The sequence below is a fragment of the Rousettus aegyptiacus genome, unplaced genomic scaffold (genome assembly GCF_014176215.1).
Source record: "Rousettus aegyptiacus isolate mRouAeg1 unplaced genomic scaffold, mRouAeg1.p scaffold_m13_p_14, whole genome shotgun sequence".
Taxonomy (NCBI): domain Eukaryota; kingdom Metazoa; phylum Chordata; class Mammalia; order Chiroptera; family Pteropodidae; genus Rousettus; species Rousettus aegyptiacus.
In genome coordinates, this window is record NW_023416289.1 from 48,197,912 (window position 1) to 48,212,324 (window position 14,413).

A 14,413-nucleotide genomic window follows, 5' to 3' on the forward strand; every position below is an offset into this window, starting at 1 on the left:
TTAATCATTTTCAATGGCTTCTAGTCCCTCGAATGTGCCTCGCATACTCTTATCCCCTTCACCACCTACTAGCTCTGTCCCTTCAGTCCATCTGCCTGCTCCCGCCCCACTCAGACATATCCACCCCTACCCCATAAACACACACTTTTACCTAGATGGCATCTTGTCTTTTGAGGCTTAATTCTGGTGCTCTGTCCTTTAGGAAGTGTTCCTTGTCATTCTCCTGGTCTTCACCTAACCAGATTAGGTACCTACTATGTAAGCCAATGGTGTAAGCCTGTGCCTCTGTCACATACAGGACTTCTTAAACTGTGTCACACTAACCTGTTTTCAAATCTTTTTCAGTAGAATGTAAAGTCCTTGAGGGCAGGTCGTGATTATCTGTGCCACTTAGCAAGCACCAGGCATGTAGTTGGCAGGGAGTAAGTGCATCTTCAAATAATTTGAGTGTGTGTGTGTGTGTGTGTGTGTGTGTGTGTGTGTGTGTTTTTAACTGGTCTTCTAGTCTGTTCCTTGACTTAAGGCAAACGAATGCCTAAACATTCAAGACAGATGTTTTTATGAGCCAAATAGCTCATTGTACAGAAATGGCCAAACTGGCAGATTTGGTGATGCCAAGAAAGAGTAAGAGTAAGTTCCGGGAATTACATTACAAAGTCAGTCTACTCAGAGAGAAAAATTGGTGTTGTCTTGAAGTGTTGCAGTACTAACAGTGACTCATTGTTTGATTGTGTTTGCTTTCATTTACATATCCCAAGTTTCTTGTACTTATATCAAGGACTGGTGAAGATAGAAAATAGATTTCTATCTCAAAAAAGCCTATAATTTAGGCCATTTATTTATTGAATACAAAATACACATATTAGTTATTAAATTTTTTTTTTGCTATCCTTAGATCTTGTTTTCTAAAGTAACCAACTGTAGTTCCTTATATATATTATAAGAACTAGGTAGTTTGCTGACTTTATATAGCAAGCTTGTTCATATATATATGAACAAGCCAATGAATTGTAAAATATACCATGAAAATCTAGTAAGATTACAGAGTACATGACATTGACCAAACTACGTATAACAGCCACCTAAAATATTCTGTGGCACATCTCTGCCTCGTCTAATGTGTTTAACTTTCATAAGGGAATTTTAGATCATTTTCAAATTCATTCTCAATCTGAAATTCTTCAGGGCTGCAATTTTTTTCTCTCACTATATTCTTAGCTACTGGAGTGATGGCCTTTTGCAAAGCTTCCATAGCCTTTCTTTCAAGAACAGTATAGAACTGTTTCCGACCCAGTTGGTAGGTAGCATGTAACGTGCGTGGTGCGATCATCCTGTCCAGGGGCAGTTCCCAGCATGAGCGCTGCAGCGTCCCTGCACCTGTCAGATGTTTTCAGCTCCATGAGACAGTTTTGCTTTCCAGTGCACGGCGCGCAGAGAGGCAGCATCGTGTAATGGTTGAAGCTTGGACCCTCAAGTCAGGAGCACCCGAGTTTGAGTCCTGGTTCAGCCCTTACGGTTCCAACCTCTTAAGCAGGTTGCTTGTCTCCTCCGAGCGTTCGTTCCTGGTGTAAACGGGAATGATACTTGCAACAACCTATGCCGCTGTCGCACGTATTACATGAGACGGTGCCTGCACCGCAGCACTTTGGAGAGCCTGGTGTTCATGTGCGCATGCTCAACAGGTGCTGGTGATTTTTTTTTTTTTTTTTTTTTTTACGTGCTAAGCATGTGGAAAACAGCAATAACTAAAAGAGTTATAGGCTCGGCCCTTTTAGACAGTTAAACAGGTAGTTACAATAAAGAGTGATGAGTGAGGAAAACACTCAAGTGTTTGTTCATGGGTGTGGGAGGGGTCTGAATGCAACCTGGAAGCCAGAGAAGGCCCCTTTGAGGAAATAACTTTGAGGCTGAGACTGACGGTGAGAAGGTAGACTCTTAGCTAAAATGTAGGTATTTAAGAGAGAAATCATAGCTTAGTGCAATTTTGAAATGTCACAAGCGATCACTGGATATGCCCCCTCAGAAACAGTAAGGGTTTGCTGTTAGGGTGTCACTTAGCCCTGAACGACCTGACCTGGAAGTGAGATGTGAGGTCCAGAAGAAGCAAGAGGCCTCGGTGACAACTGCTAGATCCTCAGCTGGGGCAGGGGGCATGGAGTAAAGACAGCGATGGGGGTTCTGACCTCTGTGCAGATCAGTTCATTCAACCCTCTCAGTGACCACTGGGACGGGAGCTTCGTGCCCTCGTTTATGGACGAGGACACCGAGGCGTCAACAGCGTACGCAATTTGCCTGATGTTCCGTAGCTAACGAGAGAGAGAGTCGGGGTTCAAACCATGGCAGAATTACCCCATAGGCCACGCTAACCTAACAGTTTCTGAGCAGTGGCTGTGACAGTTGCCCTCCTGGAGCTAGAGGACTGAATTGTTATGGGCTGCAGCCGCTAAGGCAAGAACTGTTTTTGCAGTCCCTTGCGTCACAGAGATAGCAACCCGCAGTGGTCCTTCTGCCCGCGTCCTGCCATACGCCTGTCATTTCTGCCCATCTCTCTCAGATCCCTGCCTCCCTGGCCCTGCCCTGAAGGCCTCCTGGCGTCCTGAGCTCTGTTCAGTGTTCAGACGTGAATGTTGTCAGAGCAGCAGCCTCTTCCCAGGATCTTTGCCTTCGTTATCCACACGATAACTTGACTTTCCCACATTGGGGAGCTGTGGGCCTGCATGCTGGCTGGAAACTGAAACCTGTTGCAGAGCTCAGACCAAATAGAGGCTTTGGGTAAATTGACCGTATTTCTCTTCAAATGAACTTGAGTATTCCTTATAAAGGGATTTATATTTGCTTTCTCATAACGAAATAAGATTTTGTAATCTGGTGTTCTCCAGACTTAATGACAATTTTGCCTCAAATAAGCAGACTTTTAAACATTTTACTTCACCTTTAATAAAGGTCTTACTCTCACTAGTTAAAAGCAGTAGCACACAGCAGCTCTGCTGTTGGAATTTAGGAGGCAGCATTAACTCTTCTGTAAACATTGCATCTTGTTTGCTTTAACAAAATCAAGAAGAAAGGCCAGATATTCTTAAAAAGCCTTTCATACTGTTCTCCAGGTAAGAAGGTGTTGCTTGCAACATCTCGAGGAAGAACAGGAGCCGTGCATGGTTAGGGTCCTCACCGTGCCCAGAGCGTGCACTAGTGTGCTCATCCCGAAGTCTGCTCATTCCTGCCTTCTTCCTTGCCACATTTTGCATCAGTGTCCAGCAGAACAGATTTGGCCCCGTTTTTGGCTCCTGTTTTCCCTGCATGTGTTTTAGATGCTAGAGAACAGGAGGGCATAAACCCAAGTGCTGGCCCTGGATAACCTGCCTGAGAAAACACTGCCCATCACTAGCATTGTCCCCACTCATCACCTATTAAACAGACTCAGGGCCCCGGCAGGGTCGTTTCTGACGTGAGTTATACGCAACTTCCCCGATGCCACCTCACGAGGCTCTTCACCGACTGCTGCTCGGAGGAAACCTAGCCTTCGCTGCTTTCATGGCCTACAGTGGAGAAGGCACGCCTTGCATTTGTGCCAAAGCTGGAAGCAAAGCCTGCAGAGACTTCGCTAACGTTCTGAGATGAAGGGTTTTGAAAGACTGCCCCAGCTGAGGAAGCACTGAGGGCCTGTGGGGACCAGAGCCGCAGGGGAGCACATCGTGGGCCACCTGGCTCTCATGTGACCTTGGTCCCGCAGTCCTCCCTCCTCCAGGCCCCCTGCTGTGTGCATCGTCCTCCCCATTTCCTGCCAGGCTCCAGAACTGCTCCACCAGGTAAAACGACTGCTCAGATTTCAGCCCCACACAATCTAGTTAGCTCTCATTTCCTTTTTATTTACTTGTAATGGTCAGACTTGGCATGCCTTCACATTCTCAGAGTCTGGATTATTTCAAGACATATTTTTTTAGCAGCTAGTGAGCACTAATATAAGAGAGCCCAGGATCCCTCCTCTAGTCCTAAAAGTTACTTTGCGTGGTCTTCAGAACAGTATTGCTAAACACAGTGTGGTATTCCAGATTTGATCCTAGGACAAAAAAAAGGACATTAGTGGAAAAACTAGAGGAATCCAAATACATGCTGTAGATTGGTGAATAGTAGAACTGTAATGTAATTTCTTAGTTTTGCTGACTGTATCATGGTCAGGTAAGATGTTGATATGAAGGAAGGCATGGTAAGGTATACAAGGACTCCACTAGCCTCGAAAATTAAACACATATAAAATTATTTCAAAATAAAACTTTCTGAAATTATTTTTAATAGTATAGAGTCTAAGATTTTACAGAATTGGAATATTTAGTGATAAGTGTGCAAAAAGTCAAGCATAGTCCTCTAACCACACGTGATTTTCCCACGGCATTCTTTGTGTAGACCTGTCACAGACTCAGAAGTCAGAGACCTAGGCTCAGTCCCCAGCTCTGCCACTTACTAGCTGTAAAAAATTACGCAGGCAACCGAATCCTCTTAGACCGGTTTTCTCATCTGTACGTGGGATGATGACCCCCAGCTCCATGTTTTTTTGTGAGGGTTTATATGAGAAAATAGCCTGGGGCCTACTGTGGGAAGCCCTTGAAGTACCACTCTCCATTGACCCTCCAGGATAGCACTTCGGGAAAAGTAAATTTTGGGTTCCTGTTCCCTCCTTGAGTTTCTATTCACTCCTTATAATTGCATCCCCCCCCCCCCCACCCCAGGACATAAAGGGATCTCGGTCGCTACTTTCTTTGAGAACAGGGCAAAAAAACTGATGCCAGGATGAGTAGGGCAGAAAATAAGCAAAGACGGTGGCCAGGGGCCCTGCGGTCAGCCTCCACACCTCTGGCCTCTGAGAGCTCTGTACGTTTGTCTCCTGCAGGCCTAACACTGGGCTGCCCTCCCATCTGCACAGGCGAGGACAGCAGCCTCTCCACTGTTCCCTGCTCGCTCATGCCATTGCCTTGCCTTCCCCAGGCGCACGGGTCTTTCTAAGCCTTTTCTTCCTCATTGTGGAGTAATGGGTTTCCTCTCCTTTTAAGAGCATTTCCAATGTTAGGACCACCAGAAACTAGACTGTACTTTTATTCTTTGATTCAGCAACTATTTATTGAATACCTACTTTTTACTAAACCTGTGTGAACGTAATCCCAGCTGTCAGATCGCTGACGGTCTACCCTAGGAATAAGTAATTGTAATCAGTCAGTGTGGTCTGGTTTACAATTAAGCAATAGAAAAATCGGTCAAGAACTACAAGTGTTTTAAGATGGAGAGAGAACAGGGTGCTACAGGGAAACGTCTCTCCTTGTCCTTGCTGCCTTGCTGGAGAAGAGCCTCTGAGCTTGAAGGGCCTGCCCTGGGGGCTGTTGGAGTCAAGGGACATCGTCTGCATTTCTGGCTTTGGGCCATGTCACTCCCTGGCCCCAGACTGATTCTCCCAAGTGTCATGGTCCTGTTTGTTTTGTGTCCCAGGACACTTTAGATGCAGGAACAAGGGGAGAAAAAAGAACCGCTGTGCCAATACTCCTCTCAGTTGTGCCGCGAACCACTGGGTATCCAGGAAGGTGGGAGAGGTAGGGGAACAAAGGAGTTCCCTGGGGAGCCTCAGTGTGGGTCCTTCGCCTTCCAGTTGGATAGCACGATAACTCAGAAAACTGTCCGCCTTACACCCATTGCGTCCTGAAGAGCTGGTGAGGGGAACCATTTCCTCAGCATGCACACAGCTCTCTGTATAGGCCTTGCTGTGGCACTTCTCTTTCTGTTTGCCTCGATCTCTTCTCCATCTCTCTGAATGAGTGTGGGGCCTGGCCCGGTGCCTACCAGTTGGGAGATTTGTGGATCTTGGGGGTGAGGGAGATGAAAATGACTTTACTGTGAGTTTTGTTGCATTGCAGCAGTAAACTCTTGTGTGCTAGTCTTTGGTCGTCAACCTCATCAATGTTGAAAAAAGGAACAGGAGCATGCAGGTCTCGGGCTCTGCCGTCATCCATAGTTCCTCTCCACTCCGCTCACGCACCCTGCCCTCATCTCACTTAGTCCTCACGGGTCAAAACTGGCACAATGCAGCTCCCTCAGAGAGAGCCTTCTGGAGGGTCCAGGATCTGATTAGCATCACAGAGGAGTTGTCCCCCTCATCCTGAGAAAGCTTTTCCAGCCTCCCAGCCTCACTGACCTCATTACTTGAGCCTGCGAACTGTTGGTTAGGATTTTACTTTCTTTGGCACCACATTCCCACAAGTTGGTAATTTCCCAGTGATATTCTTGACCCCAGAACCTGAGTCCTTTCAGGTGTGAGTAGCTACAGCTTAAAAGCTGAGCCTAGGCATTTATGTAGGTTTGGGAGTCTGAGGAAAGCCTAGAAGGGGAAAGTCATACAACAGAACCGGGAAGAGTGGCATGTGGTGCTTGCATCTTTTAAGACAACAGCCAGTGAAGACAGCAGGTGAGTGGAGATGATGTCCTCTGAGTGTTAGGAAAGTTTTTTATGTGGGGAAAAAGCGACCATAAAAAAAATCACTCCTAGATCTCATATTTGTAAATTGGCCTACTGAGTTCTAAATTTATGGACTTGCTAAAACCTACTTGTATAATCTCTAAACAGGTCTTAAGGTGCCACCAGATGCTCAGAACAAATCTAGCCTATCCTGCTAATGAACATGCAGACAGTTTCCCCATCTGCCACCTCAGTCTGAAAGGCTCGGAGGCCTTCCTCCCCCATCATGAGGAGTGTGATTACTTTCTGTAGAGAAGTCAAGTACAAAGGCCACCAAAGATGAACAGCTGCCTCTCTTTTGATTGGGAGAGGTAATGACAGTTACTCTAGTCAGTAATTGAATGGATTCTCAGGCCGTGCAATTCAGATTGAAACTCATTTTTTTGCTGGCCCCTAGTTACGCTGAGCAATTAGAATGTTAGCTGCTAATCCTGTTAGTCAGTTGTCAGACTCACGGGGTGGAGAGCAGAGGGTGGCAGGGCTGGTGACGTGTTCTACCAGGTAATAACGTAAAGCCACGTGTTTCGTCTTCAGAGGTGATTTTCCCTCACTCGGGAATGGTTAAGCTCCAGTCTCACATGCCTAAATGCAGAGTGTTTGGGCAAGTGCTTCATCTTTCTGGAGGAGACATTTTTGGTCGTTGGGCAAACCTTGCTTGATGCCTGTAGTGTGTGCTCTAGTGCCTTACTCGAGAATGCAGAGATAAGAGAGTTTAGGCTTTCCAGGTTAGTTCATACACACAACTCTGGGAGAGTGTAGAAAGTGATAAGGGCCTCAAGAGAAATACAGTTAAATGTGGAGAACTTCGACTTTGGTTGAGGGGATCAGGAAAGGCTTAACGAAAGAAGCAACATTTGATTGGAGTCTTAAAGGTTTGAAAGGTAGCATTTGAACATTACAAGTTGAGAAGGTGACAGTTTGGTTGGAGAAAATAATTATAGTTAAGCATTTTTCTCACACTTGTTTTTCCCCCGGACACTGGCAGGGATACAGACAAGTCTAAGGCGATGTCTGAGGAGCATCCAGACTCACTGGCATTAAGGCATCCAGTAATAACAGGAGGGGAGTGTATGGAAAGTACCAGGTGACTGGCACAAGAAGTTAGCGTGGTGGGAGCAGAGAGGAAGAGGCCATGGGAGGCTCTCTGCTCCCTTTAAGTCTACTGGGTTGTTGTGTGAAAGTGATTTGCATTTTTTATTTGAAAACAGCCTTTAATGCCATGTGCTTAGGAAGGTGGTTTAATTTTAACGTTTGGACAGCTCATTATTGAGCCTGCTCGATTTTCCCTTTCTGTCCCCTAGAGGTGAAAGAGTCCTAGGACATCATGGCATGGTCTCGTCCACCTCTATGTACAGAGAGGGAAGGGTCCAGTGGGAGGTGCTTCTCCTTGGCTGGGCTCACCTCTCTGTCATGCCGACCGGTCATACCTCCTAGCACATTGCAGCTGTGTCAGGGGAATCTTCTTATTTGTTCATCCTTACGTTCAGCCACTGGTCCGTTCGGTATTTATCGTTCCATTTCTGTGCCAGGCCCAGGGCTGCCACTCCTGAGCAGTCGCAGACTGGGAGAACAGGGTCCTGAGGCAGGGCGAATGAGGCGAAGTCAGCAGGGCGCCGAACGGTCTCCATCTGGCCATGTGCTGTGGGAGAACACAGAGGTAGCTTGTCACATGTCTAGTCCAGAAGTGCACAAAACCAGAGCCCTCTTGGACTCCAGAGGGAGATTTGTGACATTTCATGGGTTTTTTTCCCACAGTCGGTTTTGCTTTTTGCTTTACTTTCTTGAAAAGCTACTAATGTCAAATTCAAACTTCGGTTTTTTAGTAAAAATTTGACTTCGAATGGCCTATATCTTCCTGAAATTGGTTCATTTTTTCGTGCTTAATGCCTGTGAGAGCCTGTGCCTTAAGTTTTTCAAGAGGTTGTATTCATGTTGTTGGCACTGCATAAAAGGCTGTGAGTTTTGTTTTGTTTTGTTTTGAAGGCATAGATGTATACATTAAAATGGTCTGTTTTCACTCAGTCCTTTTCCCTCCACTGCTGCACTCCTGACCCGGCTCTCCGTTGTGGGAAGGTCACCGGGAGCTGCAGTGCTGCGCTGTCGCCCTGTGGACAGGCTGCAGCGGTCGGCGCGTCTCCATGGCGTGCAGTTCTGTCTCCTTTGCTTTCGCATTGGAAGGAGCCAAACTCTCCCTGAGCCGCAGTTCAGTGTAACGTGTTTGTGTATTGATCTCTCTCAGCTCAACCTGGCGGTAGTTCAGGAGGCTCAAGGCAAACACTCCTTCCATCTGGGGAAAACTGAATTTCACTCTTTGGTCATGAGGTTCAGTTCCAGTCGGAGACTCCTCCGAGGCACACACAGGAGCAGGAATGGAGGGTTTTATTCTGGGATCATACTTAGAAATTAATGACCATCTGTTTATGCAGCTAAAATTGTAAAAAAGTATCTTTGTCAGCATTCTTTTTCAAAACTGACTCAACAGCCAGGGACTGAGCACTTACTGAGTACAGTCCCTTCTGCTAGGTGTTAGGGGTGAAGTAGACGCGGTCCTTGCCCTGAGGAAGCCCTGACTTTAGTAGGGACACAAAGAAGAGAAGGTGCAGGGTCTTTCTTTCCAGAAGAAACGGTGTGTGCGGAAGTAGAGGTGTGCACGGGCGTGGGCCACACGGGGAATTTTTGTTGAGAGGCTGGGCCTGGCAGTGGGGGGAGGCCATGATGGAGGGTCAGGTTCTCAGGGATCAAGGACTGTGCTGAGGAATCGGGGGCCCTCTCTGTAGATAGTGAGAAAGGGGTCATTCCCTCAGATCTTGAGAATATAGCCGTCACTGCACACACAGCGTCCAGAGCTGGACCGCTCAGAATGGGGTCCACAGGCTGGAATCGAGAGTCAGCTTTAGCAAAGTGACAGTAATTTTGTCTGTTGCATCTAATATTTGAAAATGTGGGCTCTTATTTAGTACATGCTTTTTGCCTGTGTTGTTACTTCATTTGTACTGGATTTCACAAAAGTATTGGCATGCAGTGGAGTGAAATATCTGAAAAAGGAGAAGAAAACCCTGACTTGTGTCTCAGTGTTTGGGAAGCACCGCTCTGCAGATGGGCCGGGTGGGGTGAGCCGGAATCCACAGGGGCCGGGCGGGAGGCGTCAGAGTGGCCTGGGGACACGTGGCTGGAGCTGGGAGTCTGGATCCATCTGAAAGCTAAGGATGAGGGAGGAGTTGGGGACCGCAGATGTTCTCTTAAGAGTCTGCTGAACGTGGTACCCTAGGCCCATGCTTACCGGCAGCGCTTCCCTCCCAGTTTCACAGAGATGTTTCATTTATTTAACATGGTTGTACATTTGTAAGATTAAATATTTTCTCTATTATTCCTGTTTCTCCTGAGTCTAAGAAGAAAGGAAAGTGTGTTATGTGTTTACTCTTCTCTCTCAACTCAGAGTCCTTTGCCGTTTTCCCTTGGCCTGGCTTTAGTAAGACAGCAGGTGGGGGGGCCCCCCGCTACCGAGTTCTGAATCCGTTCACGCGCACTGAATGGTCTCGTTTCCGTGAAATTCTGTGGTAGGCAGGACTCATCTGAAGTGGTGTAAACCAAATCAGTGGTCAGGCTTCAGGGGAGAGGAATTAGCTGAAAGGCTATGAGGGAGCTTCCTCAGGTGACGGAAACGTGTGGGTCTTGATGAGCATTCGTCAAGTTACCTAAGAGCTGAGCCCTGCTCCCAGCGGTGATGTATAACCTCAATTAGAAAAAAAAGCCAGAAATCATGAAATGTTTAATCCTGCCGATTATTAGGAAAAGGCAAATACAAACCTCAGGAAAGTGATAATACACATCCATTAGCACGACTAAACTTAAAAAAACACTAATAAAACCAAGTTTTGGTGTGAAAATGGAATATCTGAAATTATCACTGCATGGCAATATATACACAAATTGGTTTGAAAATTTTGGGAAGCCGTTTGGCCATAGACGATAAACCTGAACCTGCATACACTCTCTGACCCTGCGGTTCCATCCTTAAGCATGTAGCTGACACAGCCGTGTGTCACACGTGCCCACATACATGTGGGAAAAGGTTTAAAGCAGCCACATCCAGAGTTTCAAAGTGGAAACAACCCCAACGTCAGTCAGCAAGGGAAAATGTGAGTTGAGGTATATAATCAGATAAAGATACAGATTTAGAGAATCGTAAAGAAGACAAAGGAACCTGATTTTAAAAGTTAGGCATTGGGGAGAGCAAGTGAGTTGTGAGTGGAGTGGGCACTAGGCGTGCTACACAGCTCTGTGTTCAGGTTCGTGCTGGTTACAGGGTGTGTGCAATTTGCCATCACTCATCCAGCTAGACGATTATGATTAGTGCAGATTTCTCTGTATGTTAAATACTAAAACAAGTTATTATAATTTACTAGTTATGTTGACATTCTAGCATGAGAAGAAATAATGGTAAGAGCATAAAGGTTTTAAAGAAATTGCTGAACATGTCTGGGTTTTTCAGTTTTCTGATTGTTCTGTTGCAAAGAAACTCTTTGTAAATAAAAGAGCTAATTTTTAATCTTTAAAGTATGAGTTTTTGTCTAGGTTTTACAGTGAATATTTTATAGTCTTCACCTCTTTTACTGTGCACAGAGTGAGTGACCGAGTGACTCGTGTCACACTGCCAGACTCAGACACATAGTGGGGCCGGCGGGTGGCCCGAGCGTTGCGCGGAGCACGTCAGGACAGCCAGGACAGTCAGGCAGGCGCGTCTGACAGAGCTCGAGAACAACTCATGTCGCTCCCTGTGTGTCACCCCCCGTCACCTCAAAGACATTTCAGGGCTTGGTGGACTGCCGAGTGCTATTAGAAGTCTAAGGTGGTGAACAGAGGGGCCGCGGGTTAGTCACCCGGGGCCGCCATAACACCGTCCCACGGACCAGGGGTCTTAAACCACAGAAAATGACTTCCCACGGTCCCGGAGCCTGGAAGTCCAAGCTCGCGGTGTTGGTAGGTTTGCTTTTTCCTGAGGCCTCTCCTTGGTTTAGAAACGGCTGCCTTCTCACTGTGTCCTCACGTGTAGTCTTTTTTTTTTTTTATGCTTGTGCCTCTTCGGTGTCTCTTCCTCTTCTCCTAAGGACGCCAGTCCTGTTGAATTAGGGTCCACCCTGACAGCCTCATTTTAACTTAATCACCTCTTTCAAGACTTTATCCTCCAATGCAGTTACATTCTGACGTACTGGGAGTTGGGACTTCAACGTAAGAACTGGGGCGGGAGGAGACATGCTGCAGCATGTAATGGGTGGCTGTCCCGTTCTGTATGTGACACGGTGCTTCTTGGTGTGTTGAAACACTGACACAGTGCACCCCTGAGTCACTCCTACCTACCCCATGCCAGAGGGGTACAAAGACCTTGGAGAAGTTTTTCCCCCAGAAACTGTAAACAATTCAGGAAATATATAGAAATAATCAGGTTGAGTTCTAACATGGTTACTTACTATTTTTCCAAAAAATAGCTGAAGAGTTCAAAAAGTGTGGCTAAATGGTTAGATATTAGATTATCTCATATTACTGAAGAAAAAACTCTAGGAAAGGAAATCTAGGTAAAAGTCAGTTTGTCTTGTTACATGGTAATCAACATTAAAGAATGATCTGGGTTTTGAAAATATTGCTAGGTTTTTCTGTGTAAAATGGTCCCCCCCCCCCCCCCCCGCTTGGAGCACTTCATTCCTTTCCTTCTTTTACCGCTCTCTAAACGCCAGCTTTCTCAGAGAAGCCTGTGCTACCCTTTCGCCAATACGCAGTTGGGTTCCCATCGTTCTCACAGAGCACCAAGGCACGTGTTGTAACCGAAATCATTGTATTCATAGTATTTGATTAGTGTTGGTCTCATCCACTAACTTTTAAGCTTCACGGAAGACAGCAGTCATGCCTTTTGTGCCCACCATTTTGATCTACAATTTCTAGTAAGTATTTAATAAGTATTTGTAGAATAAATGAACTAACAGAGTGTGTACAACTAAATATTTCATTTGGTTATAATTTGATGCCTGGGAAATTGAGCTAATTTCTGTTTGTATTTTTGTATCTAGAATGTGGCAGATCAGATTGCATTTCACGTTGCTGGTGGATTAACAGCCCTTGAACACATTCTTCAAGTAGTAGTTCCAGCCACAAATGTTAACACAATTTCACGAATCCCTCTCAAGTAAGTATAGCTTTTTACCTTGTCTTTCACGGTTCATTTGTGAGTCACTTATGTCCAACGGTTTCCTCATGGGAGACCGCAAGAAAATCAAATGCACATTCAGGCGCGAGCTTATGCTGCCATCAGGGAGAAAGACAGAGGTGCTCAACTGCACTCAAAAAACACAAACCGAAATCTTTTTGGTCCTCAACCTTCTCTAATCCTAAATCAAGGAGAATCGATTGAGGATTAATGAACTCCTGGGTTGTTCTGACTACTTACAGAAACGGACCAGAAATGAATAGCAGTAACAGAAATCTAACTTTGTGTTGCGTACAGAAAAGAGACGAGTAAGGTAGGTAACAAGGGCCTGAGCTGTGACGTCTGACGTCCCTAACCTAGGAAGAGTGGTCCGAGCCTGCAGTCTGCAGTTGCAGCTGAAGAGCACGGAACCAAACTGCAGGTGGTTGTAAGGGTCTTGCAAGGCCTTAGATCTAAGATCTTTCCTGTTCTCTTAAGTCACCCTGGGGTCCCTGACCGTCCAGACGTGCCTGCAGACAGAGTGGCTTTGCTTCGGATGTGTTGTTGTGTTCCTGAGTTGAAACATGCACAGTTTCTGGATGTTTTGAGTGCCCAGAGCTGAAAGCAGAAATAGAGAAAGCACGCTCTGCCCGTTCTCTAGGGCATAGTTTTTGGTGAATGTTAAATGTTTCTACAAGCTGGAAGTGGCCGAGTTTTACTTTATTTCCCTACTAACCCCAGTTTAGAGAATCTGTATAGAAAATTATGTGCATTAAACCTGCTGTCCTCAGGTCTAAGGTAAACACATGTTAAGTAACATCCTCTAGAATGCAGAGGTTATCATCAGAATCAAAGATTGGGAAACATTTTGTGCTGTTCTTTACGAGCAATGCACTGGTGCTGACAGAGCATGTAACGGTAGCACCACTCACATTCTCCGCTGCGCTCGGTACTCAGTGTCCTGATGGCCCTTGTGTCCCATACTGGTCAGCTCATCATCACCTTTGTAACTGGACTCAGTCCGAATCCCATAACATTGTCTTACATTCACGAACAACTGAAAAGTGTGTTTCTTTAAACCCTGTTCTATCAGACTTGATCATAATGAACCATAATTCAACTTTTAAAAAAAATAAGTTTGCTCATAAGGAACTTAATTATTTCACCAGTTATTTTCTGAAGTTAGGAACTAGCCGCCTATTGTGAAGATGAGGTTAAGATGTTTAGAAGGCAACAGGATTTGCAAGAGCCGTGATCCCCCCACCCCTCCAGCCTGGTAGCAGGGTGCAGTTCAGAACTTTAATCCTTTGTACTAAAGTAATGATAAAGAACTGAATAATGATAAATGACACCTTTATTACTAGAATTAACAGCACAGTTTCAACTGCTAGGAGAAAGTACAGCATTTACAAAAGACAAACGATTCCTTGCTGATTAAGTCATTTTACAGTGCTCGGCAGAGGGAAGAAAGGCACTGGCCTGTGTCATCGCGTCACTGCGTCATCTTGGGGCAGCCTTTCATGGAACTGCAGTTTCGTCCCTCTCAGGGAGACGAGGCGCTGTCTCCGTGGTATCAGACATCTCCCCCAAAGCACGACAAGTTCCTGGTGCAAGTTTCAGAGCATTTTATCATCTCTTCATCCTGTCTCTCACCCAATAAAAAAGTCAAAACTCCTCTCTCAGTGGGGTTGTTGTTTACCAGGATTGCACTGGTAGATGCTGGATTCACGTTTTCTAAT

The 14,413-nt window shown here is 45.8% G+C and overlaps 1 protein-coding gene across 2 annotated transcripts in view; it reads left to right on the forward strand.

Annotated features, from left to right (window-relative positions):
- SCAPER (S-phase cyclin A associated protein in the ER) overlaps window positions 1-14,413 on the forward strand; it is a 197,247-nt gene that overhangs the window by 124,752 nt on the left and 58,082 nt on the right. For both annotated transcript variants that reach the window (XM_016125783.2, XM_016125786.2), the window contains exon 24: window positions 12,559-12,674. In XM_016125783.2, the coding sequence (XP_015981269.2) occupies window positions 12,559-12,674 (116 nt within the window). The remainder of the gene's footprint in view (window positions 1-12,558; window positions 12,675-14,413) is intronic.